Source organism: Catharus ustulatus, chromosome 7, assembly GCF_009819885.2.
Source record: "Catharus ustulatus isolate bCatUst1 chromosome 7, bCatUst1.pri.v2, whole genome shotgun sequence".
NCBI lineage: Eukaryota > Metazoa > Chordata > Aves > Passeriformes > Turdidae > Catharus > Catharus ustulatus.
Genome location: NC_046227.1, coordinates 19,323,662 through 19,345,803, shown reverse-complemented (window position 1 = coordinate 19,345,803; position 22,142 = coordinate 19,323,662). Strand labels below are relative to the sequence as shown.

Sequence of the window (22,142 nt, the reverse complement as noted above, 5' to 3'; positions counted from 1 at the left end):
TGTCCTTGAAAAGGATTGTTTTGTCTAACTGCCCTGTGAAGAGAACTTCCTAACACTTAATATAAAGTTCAGAGTCCCATACTAAGGCAGCACAGAATCTGAGAAATATGAAAGCTAAAACTTAAGGCATCAAAGGAATCAGTAGCATCTTTAGAATTGCCCTACACTATCACTATGTATCACTTTAGAAATACTAATGCTATTGTTAATAAAGCAGCTGACAATCTTCATTTTTTACTAGAAATTTTCCCCAGTGAGTTCCCTTGCAATAATGGATATAATAGTTGCAGTTCATAGTAAGCTGTAATTTTCTTTCCCTTTTTTAATTACACATAATTAAAAGTCTGTTGCCAGTCTCTCTAACTCAGAAAAGGGTTATATTCGCCCAAGAAATGGCTTTAAAGGATGGATTTTGAGTTACACATTTTTCACAAAGCATAAGCATATGTCTGTATTAAAATAACACCCATAGATCATTTCCTGTGAATCCAAGGACTGGCTTTCAGCTGCAAAAAATTTGTCTGCAAAAGAGAATGGGAATAAAGGGTGCAACTGAAATACCTCTTGCCAATGGAAACAGCTCTACCCTGCTTGGGTGCATAGTTGTGTCAGTGCAAGCTGCTCTAGAGATTATTTGTCTAATGCCTTGGGAGATGCCCTCAGGAGCTTCTCCTCTGCCGGTCTCTCTGTCTATCACTGCCATGGAAGACATGACTATCATGAAGGTGCATTTGCATGGAAATTAGAGTAGCTCCTAGGCCTGGCTCTCTTAGGCTGAGGGTCAAAGGGCTTATGTGTGTCATCAGTTATCTTCTTTGAAGTTACCCCAGGTTGGTTTTGGTTGAGTATTATTATTTTTATTTCTTTTACTTTGGAACAACTCTGTAACCATATTGTATATCAGGCAAGATGCTTGGATAGATTTATTTTATTTTCTTCTTTCCAAATGTTAATATGTCCCCAGAAAATGGTTAAATTCTTCAAAAGTAGGCATTTCTATTATAAAGAGCCCTGCTCAAAGCCCACATTTTTGTCATGAGCTGATGATGTTGTATACTGGCGTTAATTTTTTTCTAGTCTACTCTAGCATTGTCTTTTTTTTTTTTTGCTACACTTTAAACCCACATACTGATATACAGCAAGATGTTTCAAGTAAACTTTTAAAACAGACTTAGGAATACTCAGAATTTAGTTTGCTCTGGGTTCTAAATGAACAGCCTGATGATTTTTAGATTACAGTATTGTTAGGGCTAAAATATTAGAAGAGTATGTTGGGGAGCTTTATTTTTCCAGAGCCATCTAAGTTTGAAAGAGGCAACCATCATCATTTTTTTTACATAGGATGATTATGTATAATTCAATAATCCCCTGTGATTAAACATGTCTCCTATAGACCAGAGCTGCCTGTAATGTCAGACCATTAACCTTTTCTCATCTTCATCTTTCAGCCACTGATGCCTGACCTCCATTACTACTACATAGTTGAATTGTCATTTTACTGGTCCTTAATGTTTTCTCAATTCATTGACGTCAAAAGAAAGGTAAGAACAATGAGATTAAAAGCACCAAAGGCTTTAAGCTTTAACATATTGTTCTTTACTTGAGGAATACCTGTATTACACATGCAGTGAACTGGAAATACAGTTGTTTCTAGTCTTCAACTCTTGCAGATGTTTATCACTGAGAAACTGGGATTGTCTTACTCTGTTCCTTGTTACTGTAATGTGAGGTTTTTCTGCACATGGAAAGAAGAGCCTGGAGAAAATATTGAAGGGCAAACAGCAGAAGCTAAAAGAACCTTCTGCTTTTGTGCAGTGACTTGAATAGAATTGAACAGGTAGTATCTGGTAGATGTACTGTTTCTTCTAAAAGTTAAACAATGAAATACCAAGAAAAGGGTAAGACTGCCTCATAAATTCACAATATAAATTCACAGTATCATTTTGTGAGATCTATGAGGGCTTTCAGTTTTTTCTAAAAAAGGACAGCAAAAATATTTAATACTAAAAAGTGATGTTATAATTTATTTTTACCCTTGCAGTCATGCAAGTGGGCTTTGCTATTAGAGGGTTGTTAGTGAAAACAACCAAGACTCTGTCCAAACAGAAGTATGTTTCCAGAATTAGTTGCAACCTGCTCCATATTCAATGTTTTCTCCTCTGAGGAGTATCCTAGTCCATAGCAGAACAAGCTGCATCAGTTACTCTGTAATAACAGTCCATTGAGCTATGCTTGCAGGGGCTTTAATGTTTCAATTTTTTTTTTTTAATTTGAAAGGATTTTGTAATATCTTTATGGGCTTCCCTCTGCTGTCATTTAAATAAATTATTGTAGGCTATGCTATTGGAAAAATTCCTGCTTATTAGAATTTTAGCAGGAGCATAACTCTGAAAAGAATAAATGAAGGATGCAGTATGACCTGAATAAATTTATGTGTATTCCTGGGAGTCCTGTGCCAGAGCTACCTATATAGAAACACACTCCTCTGTTTGGATTTCCAGGTTATTCCAGAGTAGAAATCTGGAGAAAGCATCCACAAAATTTAAATCCATATTAGAGGATAAACTGTAAATAAAACAACCAATTATGATGAATGCATATAAATGCCTTGCTTGCTTGTCTGTAGATGCTAAACATTCTGAGCTTGAAACGGATATAACATCCCTTTTTCACAAACCAAGATTGAGAGAAACAGTGCTCAAGGGATCTGTATGACAGTGGAGATGAATTTAAATCGACAGTAATATTGACTAATATATTAAACTGCAGGGGCCAAGTCTGTTTCTTAGTTATGTATAAATAACTTGTTATCAGAAAAACTTCAGGGCAACCTGCTGTGGAAATAGGATGGGACATGGAGGTGGGGAAGTGGATTGCTAGCAGCCAAGAACCCCCCAGCCACTGCTTTGTGATGCTTGAGGCCAGAGCACCAGATCCAGGTGGTGTCCCAAGCACCTGCTGTGTCTGAGGACGTGCAGTGTCCAGCACAGAGCAGGAGCACAACATCTGCAGTGATAGCAAGTCAAAAGCCTTTCATTATCAGCACCCAGCAGGGAACAGTGGAGATGCCATATTTATAAATAACCTATTAGATCACTCACTGGTTTGGACAGTGGAGACAGCTCTTTTTGTAGTGTAAGTGAAATTGATAACAAGGAAGATCAGATTGGAGAAATGCAGCTGTGTCACACAGTAAAACTGTTTGGAGTGCAAGCTGCCAAGGAGAGCCAGAGTTGAAAAATGTTAGTACTGAAGACTTAACAATAGTTGACAAAAAGGAGTACAAGCTTGACAGAGAAACCAGTTCTTGCAACACCATAGTAATTCTCTTTTAAAAGAAGGCTTAGTTTAAAAAAAATGTGGAAACCTTATAATGCATCCAATATGCAATTTGTGGAATGGTGCCCATATGAAATAGGGACCTGTTTAACAGGAAGCAGGAAATTTGCCAGCTAATATGGGATGCTATTGTGATATTTCACAATTGGCATGTATGGAGCAGTTCTCAACCTGAGTAAGGTGTTGATGTTTTCATGTTACAGTGAAATTAATATTTTTATCTAAGTCTTGGTTATCATTTTAGTTACTTTAAATTCAGCAGCGTTGGCTGCATTGTATTCTGGGATGGTCAGAAGTGCCCAGGCAGTCTTGTGTACTGCAGGAATGCAGCCAAGTGCTTTTTTTCATGTAGTTGGGTTTCTCTGAAGGAGAGGTGCAGTGTGTCCTTGCTGGAAGCAGCAGCCCTCAGCACTGGCCTAACTCCAGCACTGCTCTTTTACTTACGTACATCAAGAGAAATGTACTTGCTGTTTTCCATCTCCATTTTTTTCTTCTCTTATAGCAAAATGATGACTTAAAAAATGACTTCCAGGGTTTTTTGATTTTCAAATACTTGTTTATCTTTATTTAGGTGTTACAAATTCTACCTGATTGTCTTTGCCTGACTGGAGATGTGAGCAAACTAGGCCATTGCACAAACCTGCTATTGGCATTAAGTCAGTGAACTGTGTATCAACTTCTACTTTTATAACGGCATGCTTTTAGCTTCATAAATATCTACTATGTTGCTGTAATTATATTCTCCCTTAAGGGTGTTCATTTTCAAAGACTGAAACCTAGTATGAATTGGTGTTTTATCATCTTTTTCCAGTTTCCCATGCTCCTGTTTTGTAAAACACTAAAAAAAAATTGTGGAAGTTCGTTAGTCTCACAAGAACCTGATGAACCTTAAAAGCAATAATTTATTTACATGCTTCCTGGATGCCTGATGTATTGTTTAATAGAAAGATATTTGATAGGTACATTTAAAGGAATGTATAAAATTTTTTCTCAGTGTTTTAACAGGTTTGTAGAAGGTCTAGGAGACCTTTCTCTGTATTCACACCTTTTATTTCCAAGCATTTGGCAATTCTAGAGCTTCTGTGGTTTTTTTTTTTTTTTTTTTAAATGACAGTTCATTCATTCCAAGAATAAAATGTTCTGTAGCTGCTAATTTTCTTGAATACCGAGTTTTGATTCTAGAAAATTACATTATATTTTACTCAATTTGGATACTAGATTTCTTTCTTAAAAGAGACTTTTCTTGGTAAAGAAAGACACTGAATTGTTTTGGTTTTTTTTTGTTTCAGTGAAAGCAGTTTAGATTGCATGTATTTTGCAGACCTTTCAATTTCCTTGTTGATCTGTAATATAGGCCATGAAGATGCTATTTTGCCCTTCAGTGGCACTAATGCTCAATGGCTATTTGGCAGTTCAGTCAGTGAGTGTGACATGTTAAACAAATGAGGGTGGCAGAGGCTTTAAATTCTGGAGAGCTTGTCTACAAGTTGAGACCAGTGGGATTTCTCTGCTCTCTACCCTGTGTTCTTCCCACTGATGGTGTCTAGAATAGGTTCTTTCTCCTATTCTTAGCCCCAGATTTTCTTAACATAGGCACATGACATCTTCCAGCAGTTACAACTGGAGGCTATGAATCTTCTGCAAATAAATACATCTTTCCCAAACATACATATGATTTGAAATACATTAACTAAAAAGAAAGCCCAAAATTAAAAAGCTCATTCCTGTACAGCTGCTCTTCCACTACATATGGTGAAAGTACTGGAGTAAGCTGGGCACACACGTACCACTTGGTATTTATGTGTTCATTACCCTTGATCTCTAACTCAGCTAACTCAAATCTAACAGGTAGCATCTTCAGAGCATACTATTAATTAATGACCTAAGGAAATGTTACTCACAGGAAAGAAACAATCCCAATAACAAAGCAGTCTTATTTATATCACTGCCATTTTTTTCCAACAGTTTTCCATATGTTAGTCCAGCACTTCTGTTTCAGAGGTGGCAGAGTCAAGCAACTGCCTCTTAAGAAACATTATTACAGAAGGAGTTCCCCAGACATCATTTCTTTAAGAAGACTCATGCAGAAATGTAGAAGACTGCTGCCCAAGAACATTAGGATTTCTTAGGAAAAATCCATATTGTCAGGAATGCCTTGAAGAATATCCAAGAGGGACTAGAAATCTAGTATTTGTAGAACATAAATATGTCAGCTGTAAAAACAGAGGAGATTTTCTACTTGACTTTTTGCCCCATAGCCTATGTGCTAACATAATTACATTTGGAAGGAAAATTAAGAACAGTGCCATAGTACATGCTGGTGAAGGAGGTAAAGAGCTAAGCTGCAGTATGGCCATAGAGCAATACTGATAATACTAGTAGCTTACTTCCAATCCCATAGAATAAGGTAGGTGCTTTGCTGGTTTTGTTATTGTAAAATGGTGACATGGTCGCCATGTGTGGGTTTGTAGTCACTGAAACGACTGAGATATCATACCCCTGTTTTCCCTGTGGACACTCAGAAAGGGAAGCAGCCTTTAATTGCTTTTTTCTTCTGTCTGCTTGAAGAAAATGGATTTTAAGCAGTGGCTTGATGTGACTGTTGAATGTATTTTATTGTGTTCCATGCTTCTGAGGGCCAGATAACCTGGCTGAGAAGTGTTGGGTGTATACTAAACTGGCATATGAATCTCTGTTCGTGGTCATTTTATCTTTTCTGCCCTTCCCTGCCCTCCTACCCTTCCTCAGTTTTGTGTTGGAAGTACTGGCGGTGCCTACTGGGGAGTAGGAACTAGCATCTTGTAGCACCTGATAGCGTTAAACATAAGTGATAGGCTGGGAGCAGGTCCTGTCCCTCTTCACATAGTGACACTGCTCAAGCTGCAGGTTTTTCCAGGGACTCCAGGTATACACTGCAGGGAAGGCACGTGCTGGTACTGAGAGGCAGTGGCGCTGCATGTCCTTGAAAACAGGGATTCCTACATCCCAAAGAGAACTGTGGGAGCAATGTGCAGTTATGCTTCTCAGTACTGAAGAGGCAGTGCAGTCAGGGGCTGGAGCTGCTGCTTTTCCAGAGCTGCCCCTGTTAGCTGGAGCTCATGGCACTTTCCATAGGGCCCTCCTGCCCAACACAGGTACCTTCAGTTCCTTTGCAAACCAGCTGGTGTGCCTCTAAAGGCACAGTTTTGGCTTCTCTGTTGGGGGCCACTTAGCTGAAGACTAGTACATCTCAGCAGGACTGGCCTATCAGAAAGTTATCAGAAAGACAAATTCCACCTCCCAATACTCTAGGTGAGCAGGCTGCCCGAAGGAACTGCTCCTTTTGACTGGATCTCTCTCCTTTCTGATAGCTCTGCACGAGAGCCACTAGATCTGCTGGGAGCTGTGCTACAAATTTTGCATCTGGTGCATAGAGAAACTTCCCAGTTAAATGTTGCCTGTGATCTTTTCTTAAGGGTTTTTATATCACTTTCTATGCAGGTAGTTCAGCAAATACCAACAAGACTTATTTCTGACTGACTCAGTACCTTGCTGAGAAGAGTCTCATCTCTGCAAGATCTGTTCTCTCATTAATCAGTCTGGGAGCCTAGTCCAGGCAGGCAGGTTGTTCTCTCTGCTTTGTCTGCTCCCTGGCAAGTATCTGGGAATGTGGTGTTGCTTCTGGGAGCTTCACCGCTCCCAGATTTTTCAATCGTAATAGTTACTTTCTGGCCAAATAACAGAGTTACTGATCTAGAGATCAACTAGCCTGCGTTGGCTAGTTGGGAGGCAGTGGATTAGAACCAATTAGAAGGAGATGCACCAGCTCATTTGAAGACTCTTCTGACCCTGTTACAGTATGAACACAAAGCACCTTAAAAGAAAACAAATAAAAGCCTGGATCTGGGATTCTCTCAGTTGTCCTTGGCAGACGTCTGTTGTCCTAATGCACTGGAAATGTGTTTAGCCTTCGTTTGTAGCTATTGTCTCTCTTCTGAATGGTGCATTATTTGACACTTGGTTATGCATGTTTTTATAATTGTATGTTATTTGGTGCATAAAAAGTATGGTGGAATTTGATTTGCATGTACATATGCCTTTTCAAAGTAACTTCAACTGCAAATGTTTATTGGGTTAAATTACGATGAACTGAGAAGTGTGGTCATTTCCTAGCTTTCAATAATGGTTTTGCATTTGATTAACATACAATGATTATTTTATTCAGTCTAAATTAAGGATAGAGAAGAGTTTATAATGCACTTACATAATAGATATTTTTATAACTTAAATATAATGCTGGATGTAAGAAACAGCCATCCATTTTTTTATATGAGTTCAGAATGTCAGTTTGCTTCATTTTTTAAAATTTTATTTTTGTGTCTTTTCCTTGCTTCTGCTGCTCTAGGATTTTGGAATCATGTTTACACATCACATTGTAACAGTCACCCTGATTACCTTCTCATACGTAACGAATTTGACACGAGTGGGAACCTTGATCTTATGTCTCCATGACTCGGCTGATATTGTCCTAGAGGTGAGATAATTCATATGTCATCCTGTCAGCAGGTAGAATGCAGAACAAGTCTTTCCTAAGCCAGTTCAAGATGGTAATGGTGATTAATATAGTGTATTTCCTTGCTTAAATATCTTGCACTTGTAGCAGCACATGCTTCTTATTTCAGACTGGTTTATCCCTCGATATGTGACTTGTACAGAGCAGAGACTGGTAATGCATGCCAGGGAGGGTTACTTGCAGATTTTAAATACAACATGTTAAAAGCTGAAGTTGCAAAATCTGGAAGTGGTGGAAGTGGGTCACCTGGTTTTTAAACCATGACATGATGTGTGGAGCAATAACCCTGTCTCCAAAAGAATCAAGGTGTCACGGTGTGTTTCTGCTGTGCTTTGCTGGGCAGAGGATGTTGGACAATTTAGTGGCTTATTTGGGCGTGGCCAGTGAGCTCATCTCTAATTTTCCAGATTCCCATGCCTCTGGATCCCAGTACCAGCATTAAGCAGTTTTATTTGGAGAACAAGGGATGATTGAAATTCTTTTAAGTCAAGATGGTCTGTAATTTCCATAGTGGCAACTTAGAGAAGTTGTCATCCTTTATCTGCATCAGTTACTAGACAGCTCTGTGTCATCTGGAATTTGGCTGTCTCTGAACTCTCCTCCAAAGTTAATAACTATTTTGTCTGAAATTATTTTTTATTCAAGTACCTGCAAGGATACCTGTTATGCAAGAATATAGACTCACTGCATGAATCACCTATTGCAAAATCAAGATTCTGTCATTCTGATTCAGCAGTGCTGTAAATATGGTTTTATTTTTTAATCTTTTTTAATCTAGAAGGCACATGCTGCCTGAGATAGAAATCAAAAGAGAATGTGGATTTTTTGTGATAAAAATAATCACATCTTTGCAAGTTTATTTTTCTGCTTTAGCAATGTGTCTAGCTAGCTGTGAACTTCACCAAAACTTTCTTCATTCCTCTTTTCTCACAGCCAGAAAGAAGTACTTAAAGATGTTTGTTCTAGATCAGACCAGTATCTGTGGTACTATAAAAACACTGGAGGGCAGCTGTACTAGGCTAGCTAAAACTTTACCCTCTGTCCATTTGCTAAGACAAATAGGTATTCTCACTGGAGTTGCAACTGTTGACCAGACATGCTTCCTCATGGGCACATACTTCAGTGGTCTTTCTAGTAAGTTCTTTCAGTGTAGTTTGACTGGAAATTCTGCTAGGGCAGTGGGTCACAACACTGGTGCCTTATGAGGGGAGATGGACTTTGGTGCACTGCTGACATTACTGAAGGGGAAGTCAGTGCAGAGTAAGAAAACTACCAAACTGCAAAAGAAGTTGGTTAAATACCTTGTCATGATGGGTCAGTTGTGCACTTGACCTGTATTACCTATTACGTATTTGTAAAAATAGAAAACCATTTTTGAAGGCCACTAGACTTTTTCCATCTACCATTTCATAATGAAACACATCCACTGGAAAGCACCATATATTGTTATTCTCATTGCAAAATCTCGTGTGCATTGGTGGGAATACTGGAGGTGAGATTTTTTCCACAGGTCTTAAGGTATCTGGAACTATGGAAGAACCATAGTACTGATTCCAGGAACATGTAATGCTGTGTTACTCAGTAGTCATGGTTTTCAAACTCAGAAAATTGTGTTCTGTTGTCTTAGGTGACTAAATTCCATCCAACAACGACATATTCACTTCCCTTTTTTTGTAGTCTTTCTTTACAATTATAATTTGTAGAATTAATACAATTTGTTATTTGAGAACTGATGTCCCAATAGTTGTATTGTTTTTGAGACATGACATGATACTACTACAAGTTGCTATTGTAATATCAGCTTCATGCACTATGAAACCAGTTTTTTAGACTGCCCCCATGGAAATACATCCAGAATTCCTGGACTGAATTTTCCATCATCTGAATTTAGTAATGCTTCTGCTTTGTATGTTGGCACCAAAGTGTTCTCTTCCTTGAAACTATGAACTGCTGAGAAATTCATTTGTGTCCTCTAGAAAACAGGGTTGATTCAGAAGGGTTGTGGTTTTTTTCACAGCACTGGTGGTTTTCCTCATGTTCTGGGAGCTTCTTGGTTTCTTTAGTGAGAAATTTTCTTCATGTTCAGGTTTTTAGTGGGAACATTGCAGAAACTGGGTAACATCCAATGTGCAGGTTTGGTTTTGGCATCCAGACTGTCTGTTTCTCTGGTTTGAATTCTGCATTCAGAATCATATTCTGTATGCATAGTTGTGATAATTTTGTTCCCTCTTAGCACTCTGGAAAGCCTGCACAAGTGTCTTCTGGGATACTGGGAGCTGGATGCAGGTCCCCTCAGAAAAGAGCTTTGAAAGGGTTCCCAGTGGCTTAAGTGTACTCTCTGGTTACATTTGACAGAAAGCGTGAATAAAGACTGCCCCTATCTCAAAGCAGGTGTTATTTTAAAATAATTAACTGCTTGCACACATTAATACTGTGGAAGCAGCACACACATCTTAAAACAAGCTTCCTTCCCTATATACCGTTTTCCTCAGGGAGAAAAGGGTAAAGGAACTTCTGGGAAGATCAGTGTTTTAATGAGCAGTTTCAGAGAAGAGTAATGAATTAATGAGTCCTTCACTGAGAAAGAGTCAGAAGACTGCATGAAGAAGAGTGAGAAAAGCATGCAAATATAAGCATAAGGCAACAAGATAGAAAGCAGAAGCTGAAAGGAGAGCCTTGGAAAAAGACTTGAAAGGGAGAAGTATAATCTTTGGGGTGGAAACTATTCTGTATAGGCAGAAAAGGAAGAAGAGATGCTTTAGAAAAATGTAGTATATGGGGTGTACTGGAGGAGTTGAGGCAAAGTTTATATATAGCTGCTACTAGAAGGTCAGAGAGCATGGGGCACATGGAAGGTAGATGGATGCTGAAAATGCAAAGGTGAGAGATATGCAGGTAAAAAGGTTGGGGACAAAGACACCATAAACACATTGGGATTCAATAAAAAGTTTAGAAGAGTTTTGCAAATTTGAAGTTGTAGAATTTCAAAAATGAAATTGAATGGGAAATAAAGAAATTAAATACATACTCTAGTTTTATGTAGTCTGATTTGGTTTTTTTTCCAAAGAGCATATTTTCCAGCTGCTTGGTGGAGAGAGTTCCAAGATCACTGTGAGGTGGCCCAGTGAAAATGTTAGTGATTTCATAAAAATTTGATTTCTTCTTTTTCTTACAGCTTATACACAGCGCAAGAGAACTCAGTTGTCCTCATGAAAGTAAAAAGACGTCTTTTTCTTTTGCAGGCTGCCAAAATGGCAAACTATTGCAAGTGTCAAAAACTGAGTGACCTTCTGTTCCTTACATTTGCCGTTGTCTTCATTGTCAGTAGGCTTGGCATATATCCCTTATGGTGAGTAAGGACCGTGTTTCCCTCAAACGCTAGGGACCAAACAGATTTTGAAATAACTGTATTATAATTGAACATGATTCACTGCATTACTCTGTTTCCCAAAGCACCAGGGAGAGTTTCAGACATAACCAGGTGCTGAAATAGCCTATTTGCTAGAGTGCCATTTTGTTTACTGTATGCAAGATGAGAAACATCTGGGACTTCTGCTGGTAGAAGTGGGTTGGAGACAGTATAGCTTCAGACAAGCAGGTGGCTGGGTGTGCTGGCAAGAAATGAGAGGAAAATGAAAATATTAGTCACCAACAAAACAGACCAGCTCAAGCAGCTCAGCTTGAAGCTAGGATATTCTCAATAGCTTTCAGTACATGCTTCATGAACACTTTCAGCTTAAAGAAAAGCACAGTGGAATAAGTGAAGTTTGACCTGCTGAAATTGGTATTAGGATGTTACTGCCATGCAATTACAGATTGCAGTACTGCAGGCTACTCCTTTTCCACCTCTCCTTTGAATTGGGGTTCCTGGGGCAGCTGTGTAACACATGTCTGGAAGGTGGTTACACAGCTCTTACTGTTATTTCACATCTTCTCAGACAGCTGCTTGCATGTGCTCACACTCTTGTAGGCACACAGATATGCATGCACACAGACTGGACACAGATGTTTGAGTCTTTAGCTAGGATCTCCTGCATCCAGAGGGCAGATGGATAGTTAGGAAACACATGGATGTACTTCATTGTAAAAATGCACTGAAATTTTTCTGCAACCTGTGCACTTTGTATGAGGAGGGCTGAGAGAAGGTGCTTGCCTTGGGTCTTTTCTATTCTTAATCCTTTCTTTCTTATAAACAGAACTAGTACAGATACCTGTATTTTTGGAAAGTAAGAGAGGTCTTTCATTGCATCAGAAGATAACAATGACAGTTTTGTTTTTGGGAAGCAACAAGAATGCCAGAAATTGTACCCTTTGCAGTTTATTTGGATTACCACCGAGCTCCTTATTCAGATATGCAGAGGATTTACAGATGTCAATGTCAACCTCCTTGCAAACCTCTCTAATGATATCTCTTTGAGGTTTTATTAATGCAAACAGGGTAAGACCAAGATTCCCTCAGGGAGCTGTGTCATCAGCTCTGCTTATCCCTACAACACAGAAGTCTCATTTAGCATATGATGACTCCCAAGATTTTACCATAATGCCTGGTCCCTTCTGTGATGTGAGTTGGTGAACAAACATGACAAAATGTGAAAATGGATAGACACACAAACTGCATGTTTAGAAACACTTAGTATTTTCTTCAAGGAGCATTTTTTTTCTTTTTAAGCAGTTTTGCTTCCCTTCCTCAGTCCTTCCTTGAAGCCAACAGGGCCATTCACTGAATTTCTGTAAAGGAAATAAGCTAGTTTTTCTACTTCCATGATCTCAGATAGGAAAAATGGTGGCATTCCTGCTCCTAGGATTTCACCACTTCCTTGCTTTCTGTTTTATATTGAGGAATGGAGGGAGGACCCAATTTCAGCCATGCATTTCACTGGAGACTGCAGTGCATGACTGTACTTAAGTCTCAATCATGAACACTGGATGGGTTTGCAAAGAGGAAATCATGCTTGGCCAACCTGATAACCTTCTATGATGAAATTACTGCCTTGTAATTACATAATTCCTGGATGATTGGGCAGAGTGCACCCTCAGCAAGTTTGTTCATGTTTCCAACCTGAGGAATGGCTGATACACCACAGGGTTGTGCTGCCATCCAAAGGGACGGAGCCTCAATAGGGTGGAGATACAGCTAACAGGAACCTCAGAAGTTCAGCAAAAGCAGTGCAGAGCCCTACACCAATATTTTATGGGGGATGACCGCCAGGAAAGCAGCCTTGCACTGGGGGTTCCAGAGGACACCAAGGTGAACACGAGCCAGCACTGTGCCCTTATGGTAATGAAGGCTGGTGGTACCCTGGGCTTCACTAGGAGGGGTGTGGGCAGCAGGCTGAGACAGGCGACTCTTCCTTTCTACCAGCCCTGCTGAGGCCATGTGCAGAGCCCTGTGTCCAGTTCTGGCCTCCTCAGTATCAGGGAGGCACAAAGCTACTGGAGACAGTCCAGCAAATATCACCAAGATTGATTAGGGGACTGGAGCACCTCTCACATGAGGAAAGGTTGAGACAGGCATGACTTTTTAGCACAGGAAAGAGAAAGCCCAAAATGGGTATTATCAATACAGAAATACATGAAGGGAGAGTGTAAAGAAGTCTGAGCCAGGGATTTTCCCCTGACAGGAATGCAGCAGCTGACAGTGCTGTGTAGTCCCTGTCACAACCAGAGTGACTGGTGATCCCTCTGCCTTGTCATGTTTAACCCCAGCTGCCAACAAAGCCCCACAAAGCTCCTCACTCACTTCCCACTAGTGCGATGGGGGAGAGAATCAGAAGGGCAGAAGTGAGAGAACTTATGAGCTGAGATAAAACCAGTTCAGTAGGTTAAGGCAAGAGCTGTGCACACAAGCAAAGCCAGACCAGGCTTTCATCCACCACTTCCTGTGGGCTGGCAGGTGTTCATCCATCTCCAGGACAGCAGGGCTCTATGTGTAATGGTGACCTGGGAAACACCATACAGTGTGGAGTATCCCTGGGGGCAGCTGTCCCAGCTATGTCCCCATCTAACTCCTTTTGCACCTCCATTCTTCTCACTGAGGGCTGCGTGAGAAGCAGAAAATGCTTTTGCTCTGTGTGAGCACTGCTCAGCAAGAACAGAAACATCCTGGAATTACCAACACTGTTTCCAGCACAAATCCAGGATATAGCCCTGTACTACCTACCATGAAGAAAACGAAGGTGTGTGCCAGCTCAAACCAGAGTATCCCTTAATCAATGAAAAATACATTTATTTATTTGAATATACTAATGCTTGAGTGTGTTATGTATGATCTTTGATTTTTAAGACCATTTTATTTCCAGACCAAAGCCTTGATGTATGTATTCCTAATGGCTACCCTTAGACACAGTCAGAGGCAGTTTCATTGTTCTCAGCTGTACTGTAGGCAATGCATGTGGGAGTAAGATTTAGCAGGGATGAACCATGGGATACATGAGCTTGTCTCTCCCAAATCCTTTTCCTCTATGAAGCAGCAGCTCTAAATCTTTAGCCCTATTAGTTTGCATGTCAGCAAAGATGACTCACTGGAGTGGCAGCAGGCCAGGAAGTATAGTTTTGCTCTCCTTTGCTGAAAATTTAAAATAGCAAAATTTGGTGCCTGATTAATATTGCATAAATATGCGTATTTTTCTAGCATAAAAGCTGAGAGGTATAAAATCAGTGTGCATGTAATGTAAAAGCAAGGATGTAATTTATAAGAAAACTTCCCCCATACAGGAAGGTGAATACCTGAGACAGGCTTCCAGAGATGTCACTTCCGAAGCACTGGGGTGCTGTTGTGCTGCCACTTTGCACAAGTGCCATTTAATTTTGCATAAAGGTGCTAATAAAGAATTCAGAATGTATCAAATGTTGTTGTTTGAAGGATGTTTAACAGTGGGGCTAAGACAAAAGAAACTGGCAATTAGGTACATATTTAGCAGTCTTTCTGCAGGCATCTGGAGTTCATTTCAGCAATAATTCAAAAACCCCAGGATACTTTCTGCCTCCTGCTGCTAAGTGAATGTAGGAGTAAAGCTGCTATTTTCACTGACAAGACATTTTGCTTGTGAAATTCTCCCACTTGCACATAATCACTGTTCTAGCAAGCACAACTCTCCATGAGTCAAGGGGAACGTGTTGCCTTCTCAGGTAATACAGGATTGTAGGGAGAATGAAAGCAATCTTAACCAATAAATTAATATAACATATGCAAGCCCTTGGCTAGTCTAATCAGACTGGGTAAAGCAGTTACTTCAAGCTCTCAGTTTATATTTATTTCCCAGGTTAGACACCAAGCCAGTTAAATTCAGGCTCTTTAAAATTGCTCTGACTAGTTACTATCATGCAGTTTTCCTGAGTTTTTCCCTTATTTTGATTAATTTTATCCTGAGTTATATTGTCTGGGAGGTAAAAGCCTGTGTTTCAGGGAATTGTTGCTGACAAGTACTGCTGTCAAAAGGTGAGGACACAAGTAAACAACCGCCTTGGCATTCATGTGACTTGTGAGGTCTCAGCATGCACATATTACATATGTGCACTGAGAAATCTAAAGTAGTGCCTTAATGATGCAGATTTAAATGAAAGGCTGATTGAAGCAAATTTCAAAGAGCAGAGGTCATGTTCTGCATCTGCTGTCCCCCAAGTTCTCATCTAGGCAAATTTAGTGCAATCCAGGTAGTCTGTATTGTGCCCTTCTGTTCTTAATCTCTTCGTACACTATCAGTGTCCAGAGTATTGTATCACATTAAAAGCTGTGAAGATGGACAGTCAACTACTTTGATTAGTTGGTATAGTCTTGTTTGATGCCAGTAGGTACATCTTAGCTGGATCTTCTGTTTGTGAGTCTGTTTGGAAATATTCTGGGGAAAAAAAAGGAAAAAATAATTCTCACTGTTAAAATTCGAAGCTGTTTCAGGTGTATATCTCCTCATCAACTGCAGCGTATGGCTGCTAAATGAGATTTTGGTGCCAATGTACCTTATATTAGTATGGGTCAACTAATCCTCAGAAAAACAACTTTGTTCCTTGGTATTCTTTCCTTTTTAAAGCTTGTTCATGACTGTACACACAGTCTGGCTCATGGCGGATATTTAATTGCCTTTATGTGGCAGTGACTATCTGCATGAACCAGACAAGCCTGGTGTGATTCTACAATTAACTTCTGTTCACTGTGGTGAGCTGTAATGAACCCTAGTTACTTATTAGCAGATTTGCAGTTACCTCTGCATGACTGGCAGAATAGCTCTTCCTGAGTTCCACCACTGGCTGAGTGCTAGTGTCCCTAATGCACACACTGTGTTTCCAAATAGTGATACAGTACTGCCAGTGTGCATTATTCTTTCCTTGCATTTATCCTGGAATCAGCTTCTCTCTGAGCAAATAGGGGAGTGCAGAACCCCCATAAGAAGCAGCTGCTATAAAGATTTGCTGACCCTCTCTTTTTCCTAGTTTTGTTCTTTAGCTGATATTGACTGGGTTTGTACAGCTATTAACAAGCAGTGCAGTTGAATTGTTGTCTTTCATGCTGGTTTTCTTTCCTGGCACATTTTGTCCTGATTGGACCTTGGAGTATGTGTATTGTGTGGGAAGACAGCATGCGGACCCCAGCAGAGTCACCCTGCTCCACTCCTCTGAACACACTGGTAAAACAGAAAGCTCCAACCTACCCTTAGAATCACCCCACAGTGCCAAAGCACTATGCAGGCGGCAGTTAAAGCAGGAGCCCTGGTCAGGTACTTCACATAGTAAGAGTTCAGGTAGCCAGATGAATCCCACCTGCCCAGACCTTGTCTGCACTCTGAACGAACACAATTGTTTTGCAATGGTTTTTAGTTACTCTTACTGAATTGTAAACCTTTCTAGCCTAGCTAGTATAATAAAATTTTTTTTTTATTAAGATAATCTCTTCTGACACTGCCTCAAGCTCATTTTGCTCAGAATATTGTCTAAACCAGCGCACAATCGTAAGTTGATTATGGGTAGCAGATACCAACAGAATAAATTATGATTTTGATACTTGATTCCTAGTGCTATTCATACTGTCATTGAGTAGATGCTGTAGAACTAGCAAAAATTTTCTAATGTGCTTATATTTCAGTCTGTTTGTAGTTCCAGCAGGCAACTTATAATCAATCAGTTTATCAAGAGCGTTTAATAACAAGGTTTTGGCAAACTAACAATAGTATATCCAAAGAACTCATAGACTTCAATTTATGGGTTAAAAAGAAGGTTTAATTAACTAAGTTTCTATAGATTTACTTACAACTTGTCTTAGCTCTTTAACATAGTGTATATAATGTCATCCCATCTGCTTCTGACAAAACATTATCAGATGTTATCCTGTCTAATGCCCAGTTATTTTATTTCCTCAATTTTTTTACAGCATTTGTGAAGTCAGGCCTCTGGAGTTTTACAAGAAACAAGGATGAAATCTTTGGAGTACCATGTTAATACTGCTCCAGCTATTTACAGGGAAGCTATAAGAAATTGAAAGGTTAGAGGTGTCATTCACCATTATGGGCTTGCAGTGTAAATAACAAAAACTGGCATTTGCTCAGTGTTGCTGTTCTTAAAATTTTCAGGTGATCACAGCAGGAAAAAAATATATGAAAAAAAAATTCATCAGACTTCCAAAACTATTCTTATCCTCATTTTTAGTTTCTACAGACTGTACTCTGTGGCTATAATAATGCTTTCTGTTGTCAAGGATAGCCTATTCAGTTGGTGTTCTTACTTCTCCTTTTATTATTAAGAAAAATGTCCTGTCTAAAATCTGTGCTCCAATTGGAAACAGGACAGATACCTGTGCAGTGGGACTTCTCTTGCTTAGAACTATTCTGCCAAGCATAAATGTGTCAGGGCAAGAGAAGCAGCTTGGGTGTTTTCTTGTGGCCAGACATCTTAGCCACTTTTAAATTAACTTGGGTAGCTTGTGCAAACATTCTGCCTCTTCTCAGCCCCTTTTTTCTTAGAGATATCTTTAGCATCAGGGTTTGCTGTTACTGCCACATATTTTGTGGTGCTACAGAGTCAATACAAAAGCAGAACAATGCTACTGCAAGCTTCTGACGTGTGTGGGCTGTAAAAATCATAGCTCTGCAAAAGCAAGAGAGTAAGTTAACTTAGCAGCTTGAAATAGTAAATGACTTTTGAACACCGTGATCAACAGCCATGATGGAGCTGCCATCTCGTTCGTGTTCAGCAAGGAGGAGGTCATTGTGGCTGAACACTGGGAGAAACCCAGCCCCCATGTGAAAGAGCACTTTCTATACGTTTCATTGGTATTGCACAATGGCTGAGTTTGACCCATATTATCTCTGAAAGTGTAACTAATTATTAAGAAAATTGGATTAAACTGAAAACTGTTTAGAGATGATTTGACAGACATTGATGTGGCATATAGTTAAATACAACTGTACTTACTTTTAATCAACAGAAAGGGGCAGAAGGATGGCTTTTTTATACTCTAATACTCTGTTTTGCAAAGATGGAAACTGTAGTTTACAATAAATGCTTTTCTTCTTTGGAAAAAATGAGTCTTATATGTGCCTGAAGATTTTCAGATTTGGAAGTGTCATCCTTAGCTTAACATAGTTCTTTAGTACCTGTAAGTTATTAACATGGGCCTTTACACAAGCATTTTGCCATAACACATTACTGATGCAACATCTTGCTGAGTATAAATACCTTCTGCTAGGAAATTTGAGTTTTCTCCATATCCTGATGTCTGTGAAGGACTCCTCTGAGGTTTGAGTTTGGATTGTGAAAGGTCTATGACCTTGTATCTTTGTCTTTTTCTATCCACAAGAGTGTAAATGCTACTATTCATACTAGTCCTGCAAAATCAGCTAATGGGCGGTCACTGCTGATGAGAAAGAATTGAGTGAAAAGCACAGCTGAAACCAGGACAGTGACAGTTTGATCAGGTCTCTTCTACATACATCAAACATGAATAATTTCCTGCCTGGTCCACTATTTTAGTTAAGTACAGTAATTTCACGGGTATAAGCCCCACCTGATAATAAGCCGCACTCCTGGGTGTTGGCAACATTTCATTCTTTGTCCATATCTAAGCCGCACTGGATTGTAAGCCGCACTTTCGTTCGCAGCAAGGATACTCGCGCAACTTTCACAAAGTTGCCAATTAGTAACAGAATCGCGGGATCGCAGGGTTTACCGACTCGGCTCAGGGCCATGCAGGCTCGGCTCGGCTCAGGGCTGCTGTGGGCTCGCACTTCTGGGTTGGCAAATTTCTGAACTTTGTTCATATATTGGCCACGCCTGAGTATAAGCCACACTTCTGGGTTGGGACCAAAATTTTAGTCAAAATGGTGTGGCTTACAATTGTGAAATTACTGTAATTGGAAATCCTATTGATCTGCACACAGGCCTTAGAGTAACACAGTGTCAGTGGCAGGGCTGTAATTTCTGCAAAGACGTATTGTTCCTGATGAGTGTTAGAACAGGAGCCACCCATCTCCACAGCAGCAGAGCATGTATTAGTACCATGTCAGGAAATCCTCTGATGCAGGGCTGCTGTGGGTGAGCAGAATACCCTGTGGTGGTGACCTCACTGATAGAATTGAAGTGTGTGGATTTAATGTTGCTCTGAATACTGACTCAGTAGCTTATATTCTTTCTGTCACTGCATTTTGCAGAGATCTTTCATCAGCTCTCTAAAAGGAGGGTAATGAGCATTACCAACCAACCAATCTGATGAATCAGTCTGCGATGCTGTTGAAAGATGATCTCTCTCTCTCCCTCTCTCCCAGTCCTTCTTTCCCTGCCTCATTGGTTCTGTGTGGGTGACTGGTTCATCTGACTCTTCTCTGTTCACAGTGGGTCTCTGCTACACCTCTTGTATTTGCCATGCACTGATACTCTGGAGAGCTGCAAATGTAAGAGATAGAAGGATCTGAAAAGGGAAACAAGCTTGTTCTCCCACTCAGCAAGCACCAAGAATCAGAACAGTGATATAGACACAGCAGCTGGCCAAGCTGAAACTCAGATGAAAAACTTGGCAGTATAGCCCTTTATGTACTGGATTTGCTATAATTAAATATTTAGCTGCACTGCAGCTTGAGGACTCTAGTACATGAAGTGCTATAAACCAAAGTTTCCTTAATTTGATGATGTTCCATACAGCTCTCAGGTGAAAAACCATTTAACTCATTCGAAGTCTCATGCAGAAACATCTGTGTGTAAGGTCAGTTGTGTAGTACTGTCATTAAAAGTAACTAGGACAGCCTAGGATATGAAGTCCTATTAGATTTCAGTCAAGGTCTAAATCCCAGAGATGAACCTTGACCACTGATAAAATGTATCTGATTTATCATCCTGTGGCTGATCAACATGTGCACATACATGTGCTCTCATACTCTCCTGCTCTTAATTTATCTGTGAATCTCAGAAATATTTTTTCAACCTGTCAGTTTTATGGCATCTGTTAAGGAAGTAGTCCAGTGTTTTATAAACAAGCTAATAATTCTCACAGCATCTTTATGTGGCCAGTACTTTGTGCCCATCTTTAACAAAAAAATGAACTCTGTAAAGAAATTTGAAAATTTCTTAGATCACATAATTGAACAGCTAAATCCACAATTTAGAACTCCTGACTATGGTTCTATGGTAATAGTCACTTTTTACTACATATAATGAAGAATATCCTACTATGTTTTGGGGGCAGAAGTAAGTGCAATTGTTTGTTTTTTTAAAGGAAAAATTACCAAAAAAGGCAGAAACTTTAAAGCATTGCTGGTAGGAGTACTGTTGAGTTACTTGCACTAAATGGGATAATTAATGTAACTACATAATTACATAAATGTAATTACCTATTTTCTTGGCAATGCATGCGGTATTGAAAGGTCTCCTGATACAGGTGTTATGGTGCAAAATAGAATTCTGATGTCTAATATACACATAATGGAGATAAAAACATTTCTTTTGAATTATTTAGACAAGCTGGTATCATATTGTACTGTCCTTGGTCATATCTAAGACTTCTGTTGTGCTGTGTTAACAAAGTCACTGTAATTCAACAGCAGAACATGTTGGTCACTGGACAGTGCTGCAAAAGGGAAGGCAGCTTGCAGTAGCAGTAATTTCAGCTGCACAGTTTCTACTCCCATTGGATTTTATGATAGTGCCCATCATCCTGCTATGCATCACTCTGCAGTTTATCACTAATTTCTTTCTTGTCTGGAAGAATATCTACTCCTTCCACATGAGCCTCCTTTTCACCTCTTTTCGTTCCTCTCAGGATCCTTTCAGAAGCAAACACAGCACATTTGTGTCAGTTCTCAGACAATAAGGATTTTACTCTTCCACCCATTCCTCTATTTCTCTCTCTTCATCTCCAGGTTTTCCTTTCATCCTTGGTGCAAGACAGGGGATCAACTTGCCAAGAATTAGTAGCTGATACCCAAGAGCCTGGATTTGGGCCCACTAACTTGTGGGAAGGAAGTGTAATGTTAATGAATCAATGTGGATCTGTTACCTCTAGTATCCCAAGTACTGCTTCACTGTCTAGATAAAGAGTTAGAGACTAGAGGAAAACCTGTGTTACTGTTGATGTGTTGCAAGTGATTGTTTAGTAGTTGTTGAAAATGTATTCATTTTATTCTGAGTGTTTAATTAGAGTGGTTGTACAGGAAGTACAGGATTCTCTCTCCCAGTAGCTCAGATATTGTGGCAGCGTTCCTGAAAAAAATACCACAGATTTCTGTAAGAGTAGATTGCATCTTAAGTGGTGAAATTGTTTTTATTTGCTTTCATCAGCCATGCTGCTTAATTCAAGATTCTAAACTGAGTTCTTTACACAGCCAGGTGCACAGTCCTCCTTGGGATGCATTTAATGAGGGAAGGATACCTTCCATGAAATTGTGTTGTGTTCTCCAGCTATCAAAATCTTTCAGGGGCTCAGAAAAATAACAGTCCAGAAATTATTTTCAAAAGCAGAAGCTAACGTTTGGTTTCAAATTGCAAAGATCTGACAAATGCTGACAAAAGTTTTCAGAAAGGTAGAGCACTTGCAGCTTAAAGTAATTTTCCCCTATGAGATCAAGTCCAGCTGTTTCAAATCAGATACCCAAGAATCAAAGTTTCCACCATTCCATGAAAAGCTGGGATTTAACCACTGGAGAGCTTTGAAAATTCCCAGCAAGTGTTTACAGATTTAAGTGCATTTCTGAGTATTTGAATCTAAGATTTATTTGTGTATACATGTTATAGGCACTTCCTCCTCCATGTAATCCATTTTCATGCTGCTATTTCC

General features: G+C 39.6%; 1 protein-coding gene across 1 annotated transcript in view; it reads left to right on the top strand.

Moving 5' to 3' along the window:
• The window catches only part of CERS6 (ceramide synthase 6), a 97,375-nt gene that overhangs the window by 66,834 nt on the left and 8,399 nt on the right, over window positions 1-22,142 (top strand). Inside the window, exons 6-8 of the mRNA XM_033065038.2 lie at window positions 1,449-1,541; window positions 7,724-7,852; window positions 11,134-11,240. Of these exons, the coding sequence (XP_032920929.1) occupies window positions 1,449-1,541; window positions 7,724-7,852; window positions 11,134-11,240 (329 nt within the window). The remainder of the gene's footprint in view (window positions 1-1,448; window positions 1,542-7,723; window positions 7,853-11,133; window positions 11,241-22,142) is intronic.